General features: G+C 35.9%; 2 protein-coding genes and 1 long non-coding RNA gene across 5 annotated transcripts in view; 2 read left to right on the top strand and 1 right to left on the bottom strand.

The window, feature by feature from the left end:
• Positions 1–1,142: 1,142 nt before the first annotated feature.
• LOC123694029 (integrin alpha-V-like) overlaps positions 1,143–16,377 on the bottom strand; it is a 34,199-nt gene continuing 18,964 nt past the window's right edge. The window contains exons 11-21 of the mRNA XM_045639324.1: positions 16,160–16,339; positions 15,760–15,884; positions 14,591–14,657; positions 7,075–7,219; positions 5,072–5,428; positions 3,779–3,863; positions 3,587–3,649; positions 2,984–3,107; positions 2,782–2,851; positions 1,747–1,864; positions 1,143–1,373 (exon numbers count right to left, since the gene is read on the bottom strand). Coding sequence (XP_045495280.1) covers positions 1,236–1,373; positions 1,747–1,864; positions 2,782–2,851; positions 2,984–3,107; positions 3,587–3,649; positions 3,779–3,863; positions 5,072–5,428; positions 7,075–7,219; positions 14,591–14,657; positions 15,760–15,884; positions 16,160–16,339 — 1,472 coding nt within the window. The 3' untranslated portion in view covers positions 1,143–1,235. The remainder of the gene's footprint in view (positions 1,374–1,746; positions 1,865–2,781; positions 2,852–2,983; positions 3,108–3,586; positions 3,650–3,778; positions 3,864–5,071; positions 5,429–7,074; positions 7,220–14,590; positions 14,658–15,759; positions 15,885–16,159; positions 16,340–16,377) is intronic.
• LOC123694030 lies at positions 9,361–14,550 on the top strand. Its single transcript, XR_006751759.1, has 2 exons — positions 9,361–9,469; positions 14,446–14,550. It is a non-coding gene; the product is annotated as an uncharacterized LOC123694030 (long non-coding RNA).
• Positions 9,467–14,550, top strand: LOC123694028. 3 transcript variants are annotated; one of them, XM_045639322.1, is made up of 3 exons: positions 9,467–10,020; positions 11,088–11,369; positions 11,450–14,550. In XM_045639322.1, the coding sequence occupies exons 1-3, from the start codon at positions 9,852–9,854 to the stop codon at positions 11,464–11,466; spliced, it is 468 nt and encodes a 155-aa protein (XP_045495278.1). In that variant the 5' UTR covers positions 9,467–9,851; the 3' UTR covers positions 11,467–14,550. The 3 variants fall into 3 exon arrangements, 2 of the variants coding, with proteins under 2 accessions (XP_045495278.1, XP_045495277.1); XR_006751758.1 differs by having other exon boundaries at positions 9,467–9,507; positions 11,088–14,550; XM_045639321.1 differs by having other exon boundaries at positions 11,088–14,550.

Here is a 16,377-nt window from a genome sequence, read left to right on the forward strand (position 1 = left end):
GAGGTGCTGTAGCAACAGTGTTCGCTCACCGTGAGAATGGAAAAGGTGGATGAGGTAGGAAGGAACTACCCAGCAGAGGACGCAAGTGCGTGAGGTTGCTCGAGGACAAGGAGGAACACCTTGCCCCGTCAGCGTGCCTACAGTCCGGCCCACACACGATCTCGCGCCTTACCGGCGAAGTCGAACTGTACAGTCGCGTTGGATGCGAACTGGTGACTGCGTTCGAACAGTCACTCCCGCCTTGCGGCGTTAACTGCGTGCGCCCGTTTGGCACCGTTAGGTGGGCTAACACACAGCCGCGGTAAACCGCGTTAGATAAATCAGCCTCGTAGACACGCAGCGCAGTCGTCGTTCGGCTGAGCGTCTTGTGCTTAAGACTGAAGATACGCAACGTTCGTAGCTCGGCGTATTATCTTCTTTCTTCTTAATAAGCACGTCGTCTTCGCAGTGAAGTTTGCTTCAACAAAATCCGGCGCGTCGATGGACCAGGCACTATTAATTATAGCCCCGGTCAGTGGACTGTATGTTCTTGAATAGGGTTGAGGCGCAGAGGTTCCCACTTGTTGATTAAAACTCGCAGCGATTTCCAAGGTGATTTATTTACCATACAATATTTACAAATCTTACAGCTTAAGTACATTTCTATCCTACTTAAAACTAACGGTGGGTACGATGAGCAACATGAGCGTAAGGGCACAATACGCCCCGCCCACTCGACCCCACTACCGCGGCCCGGTGCCGTTTTCGCTGGGTATAGCGCGCATCGCATAGGCGCGCTCCCGTTGCCCGTCGCTCGGCGCCGCCGTCGTCCCTGTAGTTGCCGTCCGCACCAGAGGGTATAGCGCGCATTACATAGGCGCGCTCCCCGTTGCCTGTAGCTCGGCAACGCCGTCGTCTATGTAATCGCCGTCCGCAACAAATAGAAAAAATTCGATCACTGTGTGGTTGAATTGGTCAGGCATCCGCCCCGGCTTAGCGCGAAACGATGCGGGTTCGAGTCCCGCCTCGTGATCGAATTTTTTCGTCTCTTTATAAATTTACACTTGTCTCTACATAAAAATAATTATTGATCAAACTCAACAAAACACAGTCAAATAGAACACCTCCTTTTCTTGAAGTTGGTTGAAAAATAAAACATCTGATTGGTTTAATACTTTTATTGTATCAATACCATCTTAATTTGTACTTATACAATATACATAATACGACTAGAGTGTTCTATATCTATACATTATTTATTCAGAATCGCTAATCAGTTCTGCAGTGGATTCTTCTGCGACAGAAGATCTACAGGCTTGGTTGGTTTCTTCAGAACATGATTCTTCTTGGAGTCGCTTGAGATCATCACGCTTTTGTCGCGAGAAGAAACCGTACTGGAAATTTAGTATATATATTAATTTTTATTTTTGAATAAAGAAAGATGATTTTAAAAATACAATATAAGAAATGGGATCACAAGGTGGTCTAGAAAATGTAGGTACCTATCGTCTGTTGGCGGAATTAAAATATTAGTGACAGTATTTCTTTGTGCAAAAAAAAAAGCTTATTGGTAATTCCAGGCTATGATATTTTTTCTACGAACTATAGCAACAAGCAAATTGTTTTAGTCATTTTTGCATACAAACGAAATAAATACCCTTAGAAATAATAGTCTTAATAATTATCAATGGTTACACGAAGCCAAAGTTTTTAAAAGTAAAGATATACCTATTTACAAATTATTTGACGTAAATAATGATAACCAACCTTATACATAACAGAAACTATCACAGCTAGTAATAACAGCCCGGCGACACATCCCACTATGATCGGCCATATTGGTTGCGCCGGCTCCAGTACTAATGTAGTTGTTATTGTTGCATTCCTTTAAAATATAAAATTAAACTAAAACTTATGAAATAAGGATTTTTTATTATACAGTGAAACTTGGTTAAGTGGGACCTGGATAAGTGAGAAACCTCCATAACTGGAACTCATGCTGAGGTCCCAACACTTTGGCACTGAATTACCTCTGTTAGTGGGACGAGGTAAACCTCTATATCTGGGATTTGTTCTTTCGATTTATCATCATAGTTACCTCTATAACTGAGACAGCGAGTAAATTTTGTATGCATAAACCTCTGTAACTGAGATAACATTGTTTGTTTACTCATTCTTATTCTACCCTACCACGTATTTTATTTAATGATGGCACCTGTATAACTGAAATAACCTGTATTCTCACCTCTATTAATGGAACCCTCTGTAAATGAGACAGATATTTATTTATACCTGTATATCTGAGACACTGGGTACGTGGAATACCTCTATAAGTGAAACGACATTGCAGGTCCCTTGATGTCTCACTTAACCAGGTTTCACTGTATTTAAGCAAACGGTTTTAATATTTGGTTAGGGTAGTTTGATAATAATGTGATAGATTCGTATTTAAAAATTTCTGGTCTTACCACAAAACAATTTAAACACAGTCTAACTTTAAACCAGGGATCTCTCTTCTTCTTTAATAGTTGTCTCTATGAAATACGACAAAACCAGATTGAAGAGAACCCGCGCTTATAGATAAACCCTGTCTAAAGTTTTTTGTGGTAAGACAGTTAGGATCTATCGATAAAATAATGTATTTTAAAAATGTAAGCATAAATTTTCTAATGTAAATATTTCGAAATAATAAAAAAATATTTTTTTTAATAATACTAGATTTAAGACGTTTGGGAGGCTTTTTTGAGGTAGTTATGGTAAAATTAAATCAGATGGTAAGAATTAGATTTGGTAAGAACTTACTTATTTTGACCGTCCAGTAATAACAATGTCGTAGTTATATTAAGTGTTATTTGTTCACCGAGAAACTTCCCTGAAAGAATAAGGACGTTGTAGATATCACAAATATGATTGGAATTAGGAAAATATTGTCTTATTATTGTAAATATTTTTTTTACATTTGCTTTATTTTTATACAATATAGTTATTATGTTTAAAAAATTACCAAATTTATCCAAATCATAGAACAAAAATACGGGAATAGGCAGTGAAACTTTGGCAGGAATCGACCAAACGCATTGAATCGTAGGACCTTCACTGCAGCCTTTTATCTTGTTGGATACATTCACCTAAAACAAAGATTAATAAATAATTTATAATATATGCATATTACATTATTTACACTATAAAATAAAAAAAGTCAATCTGAACAATATCAACGAAAACTATAAATATTAAAATGTAATTTAATCCTAATACTGACATGTACATCCCTACTAATATTATAAATGCGAAAGTAACTCTGTCTGTCTGTCTGTTACGCTTGCCCGCTTAAACCTCTCAACCGATTTTGATGAAATTTTGCACAGACAATCTTTAGACCCTGAGGCTACCTTTTATTGCGAAATATTTACCACGGGCGAAGACGGGGCGGATCCCTAGCTTTTTATAAAATAGTTGATCATTTATTGTTTGAAATTGTACTATTAAAACGATTTGAAAGGTCATCAAAAATATTTTGTGTTAATAAAAACATTAATTTTGCTCTATTTTTTCTTTCTTTATCAAATAAACAACAGACCAAAATAATGAACTTAAGGATACTTACTTTATCAGGAAGTACAATTTGTCCGGATAGATTAAACCAATCCGAGGGACCAAAGTTCGTTATCTGAAAAGAAAATATTTCCTTAATATGGACCAAAAATAAAAAAAAATGATACAAAAACTGTATAATATGTATAATGACCGTAACTTTAAATTCTTCTAAGAATTAACATGTAACTTCATAAAATTTTACCTCAAAATAATGTTCAAAATGCACTTGGCCTCGTTCATTAAACTTATCCCTTGTGACCGACATTGTAGCATTTGGCAGTGGCTTCCTGAAATCAGTTGCATATTTCTTTCATTTTTTACAACATTGCTTCTGCGATTTTTTAATTAATTACCTAACCTTTTTTTAATTACCTAACAGTTAAATAAAATAAGTTTCACTTCTGACACGTGTGCTCGGCACGCTTTTATTTTTTTCGGTTATCTATCAAGATTTGTAAAAAGTCGTAGAAATTGATAGTGAAGCTCTTGCAGCCAAGAGGTGATGCGCTAATTCGTTAATCCTGTACATTGTGAGGTTTATCTATTTAAAAGATCAATAATAAGTAGGTATATAAAATGTAATAAATAGCATTCTAAAACAGAATAAGTTCTAATATTTGAAAATTTTCAATGTTTCAAGGAAGAATTAGTGGATTTTTTGATAGGAAAGTTTTATCCAAAACTAGATTTCCGCCCGCGGCTTCGCCCGCGTTTGCAAGGGAAAACCCGCATAGTTCCCGTTCCCGTGGGATTTCCGGGATAAAAACTATCCTATGTGTTAATCCAAATTACCCTCTATATGTGTGCTAAATTTCATTGTAATCGGTTCAGTAGTTTTTACGTGAAAGAGTAACAAACATCCATACATCCATAATACATCCATACATCCTTACAAACTTTCGCCTTTATAATATATATTAGATATTATCCAATTGCTATACTATAACATAGCCTATAATAAAACTCAATTATATATTATGGACGATTTTTCTATAGTCTATACTAAACATTTAGAAATTATTTCGATAGAGCAACAGGAGACAAAACAATATTTTGGGAACGTTTTTCTATACAAATTATATAATATTCATAGGTACACATTTGTTTTCCACGCATATTTAAGCTTTTTGAAGTGAAACTTCTTTATCGGGGTTGGAAAAAAATTTAGTGTAACATTTTTTCGTTACGCGTGACATTTTTCCGTTACGCGCCATCTTTTTCTTATCCCTACCACGCGGGATTCGACGTATTTCTGTAAAGTTGCATAAAGTAAATTATTTTTTGAATAATAAGGTCATAAAGAAGTTTCACTTCTTACGTGTGTACACTAGTACACGAACACATTTTTTTTGTCTTACAAATTCAATAGCATTTTCATCATTATGAAAAAAAATCTTATTCTAAGCACAACAATGTGGCAGTGAGTGACTTGACAAACGGAGCCAACTCAGTTTATGACGGTAAGTTTCACTTTCAACTCAAATATCATACATACCCGCTAACAGCAAAACTTGCTTTTGGCGTAACAAAAATCGTCAATTGCTTCACAACCCTTTCCATATTAGTTCCTCTATAGAACGGCACATGTAACTCCACCTCCACACCTATTTCCTCATTTACCATAATTTCTCTAGAATATTCCACTTCTATAACCCATTCTATGGATTCCCCGCGATAAAATGGTGAGGGTAGTTTACAAGTTACATTAAAATGTTCCAAATAACAAGCACTGGGAAGTCTTTTTGGTGGTGAAATTAGTTGGAGATGTATTTCCGCTCCGTATGATGCTTCTTCTCTATTGATAATGCTGATTTTGAGACCGAGTCGGTCAGTGGAACCGGGGATGTAGGGACTGAAATAATTATCAAATTAAAAATTAAGGGTTGATAGATTAATTAAAAATATTTTGATAATGGGTTTTTTAGATACTTGCTGTAAAATGATAATTTTTATATATAGTTTTACTTTTGGTAAACTTTTATCATGTATTCTTGAAAAAATTTAATAGACTCTTTTATTATATTTTTCAAGTATTTTTCAATAAAAAATTGGAACATGACATTTCCAAAAGAAGTTACCGATCCTTGAAGATCTGTATTACTTTACTGAAATTTATCGAAAAAACCTAACACCATATTTAAACAAAACTGTTTTATGCTCGATTTTAAGTTAATTAGGTAAAAAGTTTGACCTAAATCGTAAATTAAACCTTCTTTATAATATTTGTTAATTTAGTAGTTAAGAAAATACCCCCCCATCAGTTCCAAGCCTTGTCGTGGCCGGGGGGGCTCAGTAGCTTGGAGTGCCCTCGTGTACTCTGAGTGAAGCTAATTGGACGCGGAGGGGCTGAAAGGCCGGTCTGTCGTCTGACGACACGATTGGTTCGACGGCCAGGGATCCATATAGCTGGCTGGCTGGCTTGAAGGCCGGCTGGCCGGGCTGGCTGGAACCGGCTGGTCACACCGGCTGCCTCGCTGGCTGGCTAGGGGGCCGGCTGGCAGGCTGGCTGAAACCGGCTGCTCCACCGGTTGGCTGGCTGGCTGCTTTGGACGGCGGCTGGCTGGCATGCTGTCACCGGCTGGTTGTCCGGCTGGCTGGCTGGCTGGCTGGATGGCTGGCTAGCTGGCTAGGATCCTCCGGGGGGCCAGGATTGGCTCAGGTGCCGTTGTGGTACGGCGAGGGATGGCGGCTAGTGGTCGCGGCCTGGTAATTTGGCTGGGCAAAACGGGGTTGGAAGGTCGATTCGGGGCTCGTTTGGGTCTCGTTCCGACCGACTGGCAGGGGGCTGCGCTTTGCGGCGATGGATGGCGGCCAGAGGCCGCGCGCGTTGTTATTTGTTGGTAGTCTAACTACCAACAAAACAGGGGGCGGGATCCCGACGCGTCACTTTTGTGACACGCGGTGACTCCTGTAGGTGGGTGTAGGGCGGCGGCTGTCCTGAGACAGCCGTCTGCCAACTCGTAATCCGGTCCGTGGGGCCGGACCGAAGGCCGCCACCTCTGGTGTGAGGTGGGGGCTGCGAGGGAAACCTCTATAAAAGTGCGCCGGAGGGTCGTTTGACGCGTGACTCACGTTTCGGAGGGCCTTTCGGCGCGCGTCCTTCGGCCGGTCAGTGCTGGGGTCGAGGGTTTGGGGAACGCCGATGATGGAACGGGGAACAATCCATCGTCGGCGAGTGGGTGGCGTGAGCTCGTGTACGGCTTGCGCCACCCCGGGGTGGGCATTTGGTGGAGGGCCTGGAAACGGGCAAGTGGCGGAGAGCCTGGAAACGGGCAACTGCTGGGCGGGACATGCGGAAGATTGCGAATGTGTACCCGCATCCCGTCTAAAGCAGCGCGTTGGTACACGGTGGGGTTTTGGTCGGTAGGAATCCGACATAACCCACGGCTCCTTCCCCGGGAGCCGTGGGTATCTTAGGCAAGATTTCCCCACTTGAAAAAAAAAAAAAAAAAAAAAAGTAGTTAAGAAAATACATCCCAACCACAGATCCCAACTTACTTGTTCAAAGATTCAAGTGTCATAAGCAATAGAGGCTGACAAATTAAGTCGTCCCCACAATCTCGTGTTAATTGAATATTAAATGACGTATCCAATATAGATTCGTCAGAAAGACGAGCTGCGTGGGATGGGAACACTATATTATCTGAAAATAAACCAGTAGTAATTCGTATACTTCTCAAAGAAAATAATTATCTTTTACGAGAAAAGTAGCAGACTTCAAATTGTCAGAACTGGACAAAATTTAAATGGCACTAGCTTTAAATGTAAAAGTATCATCAGAATCGGTTTACCGAGTCGATAGTTCTGATCCAAGAAGCTTATATCCTCTAATACACTGGAGATTGCACTATGACCATTAACTTGAAACAAGAAACTATGACATTCAATGACGTCAGTCATGTTTTTTGTCTCTTTCTGTTGAGTGACCACGCTGGTTTGTAAATTCAGGATTTTTCAAAATAGAAAAAACTAAAAATCATGGTCTATAAATAATAACGACATATATTTTTAACAGTATTTATATTATAATATTATGGTCATACTTTATAGGTAGGTACATACAATTTTAATTGGTATAGAATGATAGTTATAAATAACTTTTGGCTACAAAGCTTGGATATGAACCGATATATAGCATTAACATCCTTTGTAAATAGAGGAAAGTTGTGTTTTGCATCAGATGCTGTTTACCAAATTGTTAGCTACTCAGATCTTCTTTTTAAACGCGTTGCTTCGACGGGTCAATTTCAAGCCAGAATCATCAAAGAAAAACTGTTTATAGCAGCCTTGCACAAATTTCAGCTAACTTTACAAAGTTTATTTTTCAAAAGGTATTTTTTTCTGGGTCGTAATCCTCAGTAACCTTGATGGGCACATATATTTCTTTTTATTTTACTTTTTGGATAGCTGAAATACGTAAAACAAAAAAATATGAGGTAAGTTAAAAAAATATAAATTTCAATGTAAAAACGAACAATCTTATAACAACATGTGAGTGCAATACCGATGTCATGTGTTGTTTCATTACTAGTAACAATCTTTAAAATGGTGTTCTAAATTTTCATCATAATATTGTTATTACAATATATTCTCTTCGCTATCCATAAAAACTCGTCATCATGGTTACCTTACTTGTTAAATCTGTTTATTGAAAACTTGTTGAAAAATGATAAAGTATCAGGAAAATAACAAATTTAACATGACTGCTTTCTAAAATGATGCAAAATTTTACTATTTTTGCCATTGAAATGATTCTAAACAGGTAAATGCAGGAGTATTGAGGAATATTGTAAATAACGTAAATATACACTTGCCTGTGAAATTCTATGCCAGAATTTGGTGTCCAAACACTTCTGCAATTTTGCACAATACAATGCATTCTTTATATTCGGAAAATATTCATTAAATAAGCAACAATATTAACTTAAATATTCGAAGCGACGCAATTTTTTTGACACACATGCCATATTGACAAAGTGAGAGTTGCTACAATTTTATTATGGTGACTACCCATAATCAGGGAGTATCGCTTTTTAATAATTGGTTCAGATACTTAGTTTATTTAGCATAAATAATAATTATTGTCTCATCCAACAATGCTTCTGAATGACGTTGTTGGCAATTTATCAACAAACTCATGTACAAAAACTAACCTTTTGCACAGAATATTACATAATACATAGTAGCCTTGGGAAAACTTCGTATTAACAGTGGCAATACCAAGTTAGGTGTGAAAGTGATAAAAAACATGAACTGGGCAATATTTTCTTGTTACACGTCAATGTTCATACCGAAATCTCCAGTGTATTAGATATAAGCTTCTTGTTCTGATCTAATAAACACGAAAAAAATTAAAAGAGTTGAATTGAAAACTCCTCCTTATTTGATGTCTATGAAAAATATTGAAATTCTATTTTGGGAGTCATAGGTAATAATGACTATACAAAGGGAGTTAATAAAAGTTCGAATTTTACTCAATACCTATTTAAATTAGTTGTATTGGTTTACGAAAAAATAAATTCGCCTCTCATTGAAAAGGAAAATACAAATTATACTCTCTCCTTGTCTGAGACGGTTTTTACTATGGTAGTCTACGCTTTCATGCTAGTAGCCATCACAATGTATCCAAGCTAAAAAAAAAAAACAAAAACACGACAATATCCGGAACGCAACTGTCAAACTTCATTACGTTTTTTTGTGCGCAAGCCGTCACAGTAAAATTTTGTTTCATTTTATAAAAATGAAAATTTTATTTAAAAACACGTGTATTAATAATTACTAATACTAAGTTTTAATATCATGTTTCACTGGAAATTGAATAAATAGTTGGCTAAATCAAGTGCTACAAGCTTATAAATGCAAAGGAAATCTCACAATGACGAGTGCATTAAAGGTACATAAATGGATTGAATTCTTACTAACGTTCAAGGGGTAAGTGATACATTGCATATAAATGTGTTTTTGATAGTCAAACCAAGATATTAACGTTGTTTTATCAAAGAATATCATAAAATATTGTGTATGAACCGGTTTAGAGGTTATGTTTATGTTATGTTTAGGCATTGCTACCTGTTTGTACATGTCAACATGACATGAGTGTTTTTCTAAACGAAAAAAGCGGTTTTTTTGTTAGGTTCGCTAAATTCGTACACTGGTAGTCATTTCCGTTTCCTGAAAAATCTTTCTCATTGTACCTACGGTTCGCACTTCGCGCGTGTTTATTCTCTCTTGTGTTTGCGTTGCAAAAATCACTGTCTTAAAATTGTGAAGTGAAAATGGGGAAAAGAAAAAGATCAGATTCCTATTTCCATGAAGATTTGTGGAAGAAATTAAAAAAACTGGAAAGAAGATTGAAGAAATGTGAAGGCAGAACTGATAGAGACAGAGAGTCAAGTTCAGGGACTCCTCCTCCTTCTCCGGTTGAATGTACTGAAGACTGGACAGGTAATATTTTTTAACCAAATCATCCTACCTACTTCAAACGACTGGATAACTGTGGTAGACTTAGTACCTATTAAACTAGTGTACAGGCCCAATACTAATTTTTGACTTAGCGCTACCACTAGCAAGTAGACAATGTCAGTTACTTATATACATTTCAGCGCTATCACCTAGCGGATAGACAGTGTCAGATATATACTTACATTTCAGCGCTATCACCTAGCGGATAGACATTTTATTCTTACTTTCCTACTTCGAACGACTGGATAACTGTGGTAGATTTAGTACCTATTAAACTAGTGTACAGGCCCAATACTAATTTTTGACTTAGCGCTACCACTAGCAAGTAGACAATGTCAGTTACTTATATACATTTCAGCGCTATCACCTAGCGGATAGACAGTGTCAGATATATACTTACATTTCAGCGCTATCACCTAGCGGATAGACATTTTATTCTTACTTTCCTACTTCGAACGACTGGATAACTGTGGTAGATTTAGTACCTATTAAACTAGTGTACAGGCCCAATACTAATTTTTGACTTAGCACTACCACTAGCAAGTAGACAATGTCAGTTATATACATTCAGCGCTATCACCTAGCGGATAGACAGTGTCAGATATATACTTACATTTCAGCGCTATCACCTAGCGGATAGACAGTGTCAGATATATACTTACATTTCAGCGCTATCACCTAGCGGATAGACAGTGTCAGATATATACTTACATTTCAGCGCTATCACCTAGCAGATAGACATTTTATTCTTACTTTACTACTTCAAACGACTGGATAACTGTGGTAGATTTAGTACTTATTAAACTAGTGTACAGGCCCAATACTAATTTTTTGACTTAGCGCTATCACCTAGCGGATAGACAGTGTCAGATATATACATTTCAGCGCTATCACCTAGCGGATAGACATTTTATTCTTACAGTTACAAAAGACATTACCAAAACAATCTACAACCACAGCCTGACAGAAATGTTTGTTTCCTAAATAAATAAAATCATATAGTAGTATGAGAAATGAATAACATTTTTTTTTTTAAATATTATTTACAGTCGAAGATATCCCAGAGGAGCTTCTGTTAGCCCTGGGCAAGGAAGGTGAGGAGGAAAACATTGTTGGCGGGGAGATACAGCAGCAGCTGACAGAACGGTGGACAAACATCATTCATCAGGGACTTGGAAAAGAGGCCAGAGAAAATTTAACAACAAAACACCCCTCACCAACAAATTTTATGGCAGCTGTACCGCCTGTCTTGACTGAAGCGATAGCAGCTGCTATGAATGAAGCCAGTAAGAGGCAAGACAAACGAATAGTTTTCTGTCAGGCGTTAATAGGTAAAACGATGTTGGCATTAGGTAAGGCACTTACCTGTGTTCTTAAGGGCAATATTAATACTAAAGAAATTGTCGTGCAGCTAAACGACTCTGCTAAATTTGCCGCAGAAGTACTTCAAGCCCAAGCTCCAGCCGACAACCCCGAGACAAATATCGCCGATACTAGAGGTACATGCCAGTAAACTGAAATATTTTTCTCATAACTGGTTAAAAATTACCAATGACCCGGTAATCTTACAATGGGTTCAGGGATACAATATCCCACTTAATTTTTTCCCTCCAGAGCATACAGGACCCCATCAGTCTTGGTCTAACAAAGAAAAAGAAATTATTTAATCGGGAATAGAAAAATTAATAAATTTAGGTGCTATATATCAATGTGAATATGTAGTGGGCCAGTTTATATCACCAATATTTGTAATTCCAAAACCAAATGGTACATTCATGTTTATATTGAATTTAAAAGAATTAAATCAATACATTGATACATGTCATTTCAAATTAGAAGACATAAGAACAGCATGTAAATTAATTACTCAATACTGGTATATGGCAAAATTAGATTTGAAGGATGCATACTTTAGTGTGGCTATTTCAAATGAATCAAAAAAGTTTTTGAGGTTTAAATTTGACAATAAGTTGTATGAATTTAACTGCTTACCTTTTGGGTTTATGCACAGCTCCTTTTGTATTCACAAAACTTATGAAACCAATACGTACTTACCTTAGAAGTAAAAATATTGTCCTGACATCTTACTTAGACGATATACATAATATATTTTAACTCATCAAAAGAACAATGTAGGAAGGATATGGAGATTTCGTGCACTTTGTTTCAAGATCTAGGTTTTATCATTAACTTTGAAAAGAGTATTTTCACACCAAAAGAGACATGTACTTACCTGGGCATAATCATAGATTCAAGATCAATGTCATTATCAGTACCTCTAGAAAAACAATTATCTATAATAGAAAAAGTTAATTATTTTAAGAGAATTAGGTCTTGTAAAATAAGGAAATTTTCTTAACTGTTAGGAAAATTTACTACAGTTTGTCCAGCTATACCCTATTCATGGGTATATACAAAACTTCTAGAAAGGGAGAGATATCTTGCTTTAATTAAAAAGGAGAACAATTATGATGAAAAAATGAAATTATCAAAAATAGTTACTTCTGAATTGGAATGGTGGACAAAGTACATAGATAGATCTAACCCGATTCAAAATTATAATTTTTCTCTAGAAATTCAGACAGATGCTTCTACCACTGGCTGGGGAGCAGCTTGTGGTACAGAGCGAGCTTCAGGTTCATGGTCCTCCACTGAGAGGCAAAACCATATCAATTTCTTAGAAATTAAGGCAGCTTATCTAGGACTTCAATGTTTTACTAAAGACCTAAGTCATTGTGAAATCTTACTCAGAGTGGATAACACTACCTACAGCAGTAACATATATTAACAAAATGGGTGGTGTTCAATTTCCTCATTTAAACGAAATGGCTAGGATCTTTTGGCAATATTGCGAGAGAATAAATTCAAAAGAAAATTTTGAAGCTGACTTTGAATCAAGAAAAATAAACTAATGATGAAATTGTACAACAATTTGGCTGCCCAGAAATCGATTTATTTGCCTCTAGAATTAATAACAAATGTAAGAAGTTTGTCTCATGGAATCAAGATCCTGAAGCGTTTGCTGTAGATGCATTTACTGTTAAATATACTCTATTTATCTTTTTTTTTTTTTATGCATTTCCTCCTTTCTCATTAGTTTTAAAATGCATTAGAAAAATACAATCTGATAAAGCAGAAGGTATCTTGGTATTTCTTTTATGGAAATCCCAAGCCTGGTTCCCCATGTTACAATGTCTTCTAGTTGGTAAAATGTTAATTTTCGAACCCAAGCAATAATATCAAACAATATGATAGCTCTCTTAAATTATGGTGGAGTTTTTGTAATAGGTTTAAATTAGATCCTTTTCAAACTTCAGTCCCATTTATATCAGGTCATTCATATCATTCATATCATTTGTATCAGGTGCCTCATATGGTACCCTTAATACCATTAGATCAGCTATTGCATTAATAATGGGACCGAAAGTTAGTGCAGATGATAGAATAATAAGATTCTTAAAAGGTGTGCTTAAAATGACACCACCTAAACCAAAATATAATATGACTTGGGACCCGGGCTTAGTATTAGAATATCTAGGTAAAAATTATACTAATGATAATTTGAACTTACAAAGGGCTACTAAGAAATTCGTTATAATGTTAGCTCTTACTACGGGACATAGGGTTCAAACCCTGTCCCTAATAAAAGTATCTAATATAAAATTTACACAAAGCGGAGTTCAAATTAAAATTCCAGACATTATAAAAACGTCAAATAAAAATTCAGTTCAACCAATGTTACATTTGAAGTCGTTTACGGACAAAGAAATTTGCCCGGTAGAAATCATAAAAATTTATTTAAATGCCACAGAAAACTTAAGGCAAAACATTAATCACCTGATTTTAACATTTAAAAAACCATATAAAAAGGCTTCATCTCAAACAATAAGTCATGGATAAAATCTGTATTGTGTGAATCTGGGTCTTAGCATAGACCTTATTCGTAAGACCGCTGGATGGTCTAGAGATTCTTCTGTATTTGCTAGGTTTTACAATAGGCCTATAATAGAAGATCCTTTATCTTTCTCTGATACTATTTGTAATCGTATCCTATCAGTACAAATATTTAAGAAAAACTTGTTTCTAGTTATAAGAATATTTGTAATATTTTGTAATAAATTTGATTTATTATAAATGGTTTCATTCACAACTCATGAATCTTTAAACATCTACCATAGTAAAAACCGTCTCAGACAAGGAGAGAGTATAATTAAATGGTTAAACGAACTTACCTGTAAGTGAAGTTCTACCATAATTATACGAAGCTCCTTGTCTGAGACGGTACCTGTTCCCACCCTACCCACCTCTGACCAAGTCTGAGTTGTTCATGAAACTTCTTGCTTTAAAAGTAATGAAGTTTGACAGTTGCGTTCCGGATATTGTCGTGTTTTTGTTTTTTTTTTTTAGCTTGGATACATTGTGATGGCTACTAGCATGAAAGCGTAGACTACCATAGTAAAAACCGTCTCAGACAAGGAGCTTCGTATAATTATGGTAGAACTTCACTTACAGGTAAGTTCGTTTAACCATTTAATTATAATATTTTATTTACCTTGGAACGCGTCGATCGCCGTCAAATTGAATTTCATTGAAATGGGTTTTGATAAATCGGCCGTCGGCTGCGAATAAATCGGTAGATGAGTAATTTTACGAGTTATTACGTTTTATTTTAAGAAATCATTCACGTGAAATATCTTATAATTATTTCAGAATATAATTAGATTGAAACATTTAAATATACTTTGAGGAAACATGATGAAATCATGCCACTTATAAGTCCATCAAAAAAATTCTCTGATTTTTTTTTTATATTCTTTGGATTAATTTGGATTTAGGTAAAAAAGGGTTAACTGTATAATTCACCTGACTGTCCATATTCTAATAGGATGTGAGGATGAACATGCCTACGAAGATTATTTCAAAACAATACATTCAGTTCAGAAGCTTTTTTTCATACACCAAAATTGTAAAACAAAATTAGTATGTATTAATAGTGTATTTTTTTAATAACATTAAAAATCTACAAAAACTAATAGAATTAATCAGAGATGGCATTTTGATGGCAAGCATTTAGTTAGCTTTTATAGCATTAAGTCTTATTTTTAGTCACATAAACTATCTTGTACAGCATTTCAAAAGCTTCTCTAATTATACCTACCACATAAACCATCTGGATTTCAATGTTTCTAACGATCGGTATCCTCAAACTTTAAATGTTTTAAACTTTTGGCAAAATCAAGTATTTCTGTATTTGATTTTACATCTAAATAGATGTTAGTTATCCTATAACCTACATTACTGTAAAGTTACATCCAAATCCGTAGTTTTTTCGTGAAAGACTAATAAACATCCATACCCACAAACTTTATTTATATCTAATATTTTCCTGGCAAAGATGGCTTTGAGCCATAAGGCTGCCATTTGAACATTTTGAATGGTTTTGTTTTACTTTTATTTTATACTAGCTTCCGCCCACGACTTTGTACGTGCATCCCCGTTTTTCCCCGTTCCCGTAAGAATATCGGGAAATCCTTTCTTAGGGGACGCCTACGTTATGACATCTACCTGTATGCCAAATTTCAGCCCGATACGTCCAGTGGTTTGGGCTGTGCGTTGATAGATCACTATATCAGTCACCTTTGAGTTTTATATATATAGAAGTATGTATGTTGTATAATAAAGAATAAATAAATAATATCAGTAAGATTAAGTAAAACTTACATGCACTTTAACAACTTGTTCCTCACACAATTCATTACCGGGTTTAATAGTTATATTGTATTCTGAATCACCATCAAGCATGGCGCGATTGTCCTCACTATCTATTGATATTGATGCTAAAAGATCTGCAAAAGGATTATTTAATTTATTTTTGGTAACCGACGCGTTTAGAGTCGATTTTGACCCTCTTATACGGTTTTTAACAATTTTCATCAAAATCGGTTTAGCGGGTTAGGCGTGAAGATACAAACAGGCAGAAAGACATATAGACAACTTTAATGTTTTTTTTTTTCAAGAATCCTAAGAAGGCAAAAAATGACGTAAATATAAGATTGTTATCAAACCACAAAAGGCATATTTCCCTACATCTTTGAATAATATTACTTTTGAATATACGAACCTAATTTAACATGAGGCGTAACACTATCAGCGGCAATCACACAAAACAAGGCTGTAAAGTTAGTGGCATTAGGTTGCAAATCCATTGCATCTGGGACCTTGATACTGGCTTCCACGTGGACGGTTGGAACACATCTGAATAGATACGCTGTATTGGATTTGTATGCACCTATTGCTAAATCTGAAAAGTAAAAATTAAAATTGATTTTAAGGTATTCA

The sequence above is a fragment of the Colias croceus genome, chromosome 8 (assembly GCF_905220415.1).
Source record: "Colias croceus chromosome 8, ilColCroc2.1".
Taxonomy (NCBI): Eukaryota; Metazoa; Arthropoda; class Insecta; order Lepidoptera; family Pieridae; genus Colias; species Colias croceus.

Bases quoted from the DNA above. Each gene is read 5' to 3' on its own strand.
- LOC123694028 (XM_045639321.1), top strand. From the start codon at position 9,852: ATGGGGAAAAGAAAAAGATCAGATTCCTATTTCCATGAAGATTTGTGG. The intron at 10,021-11,087 runs GTAATATTTTTT...TATTATTTACAG, and splicing joins ATGTACTGAAGACTGGACAG to TCGAAGATATCCCAGAGGAG.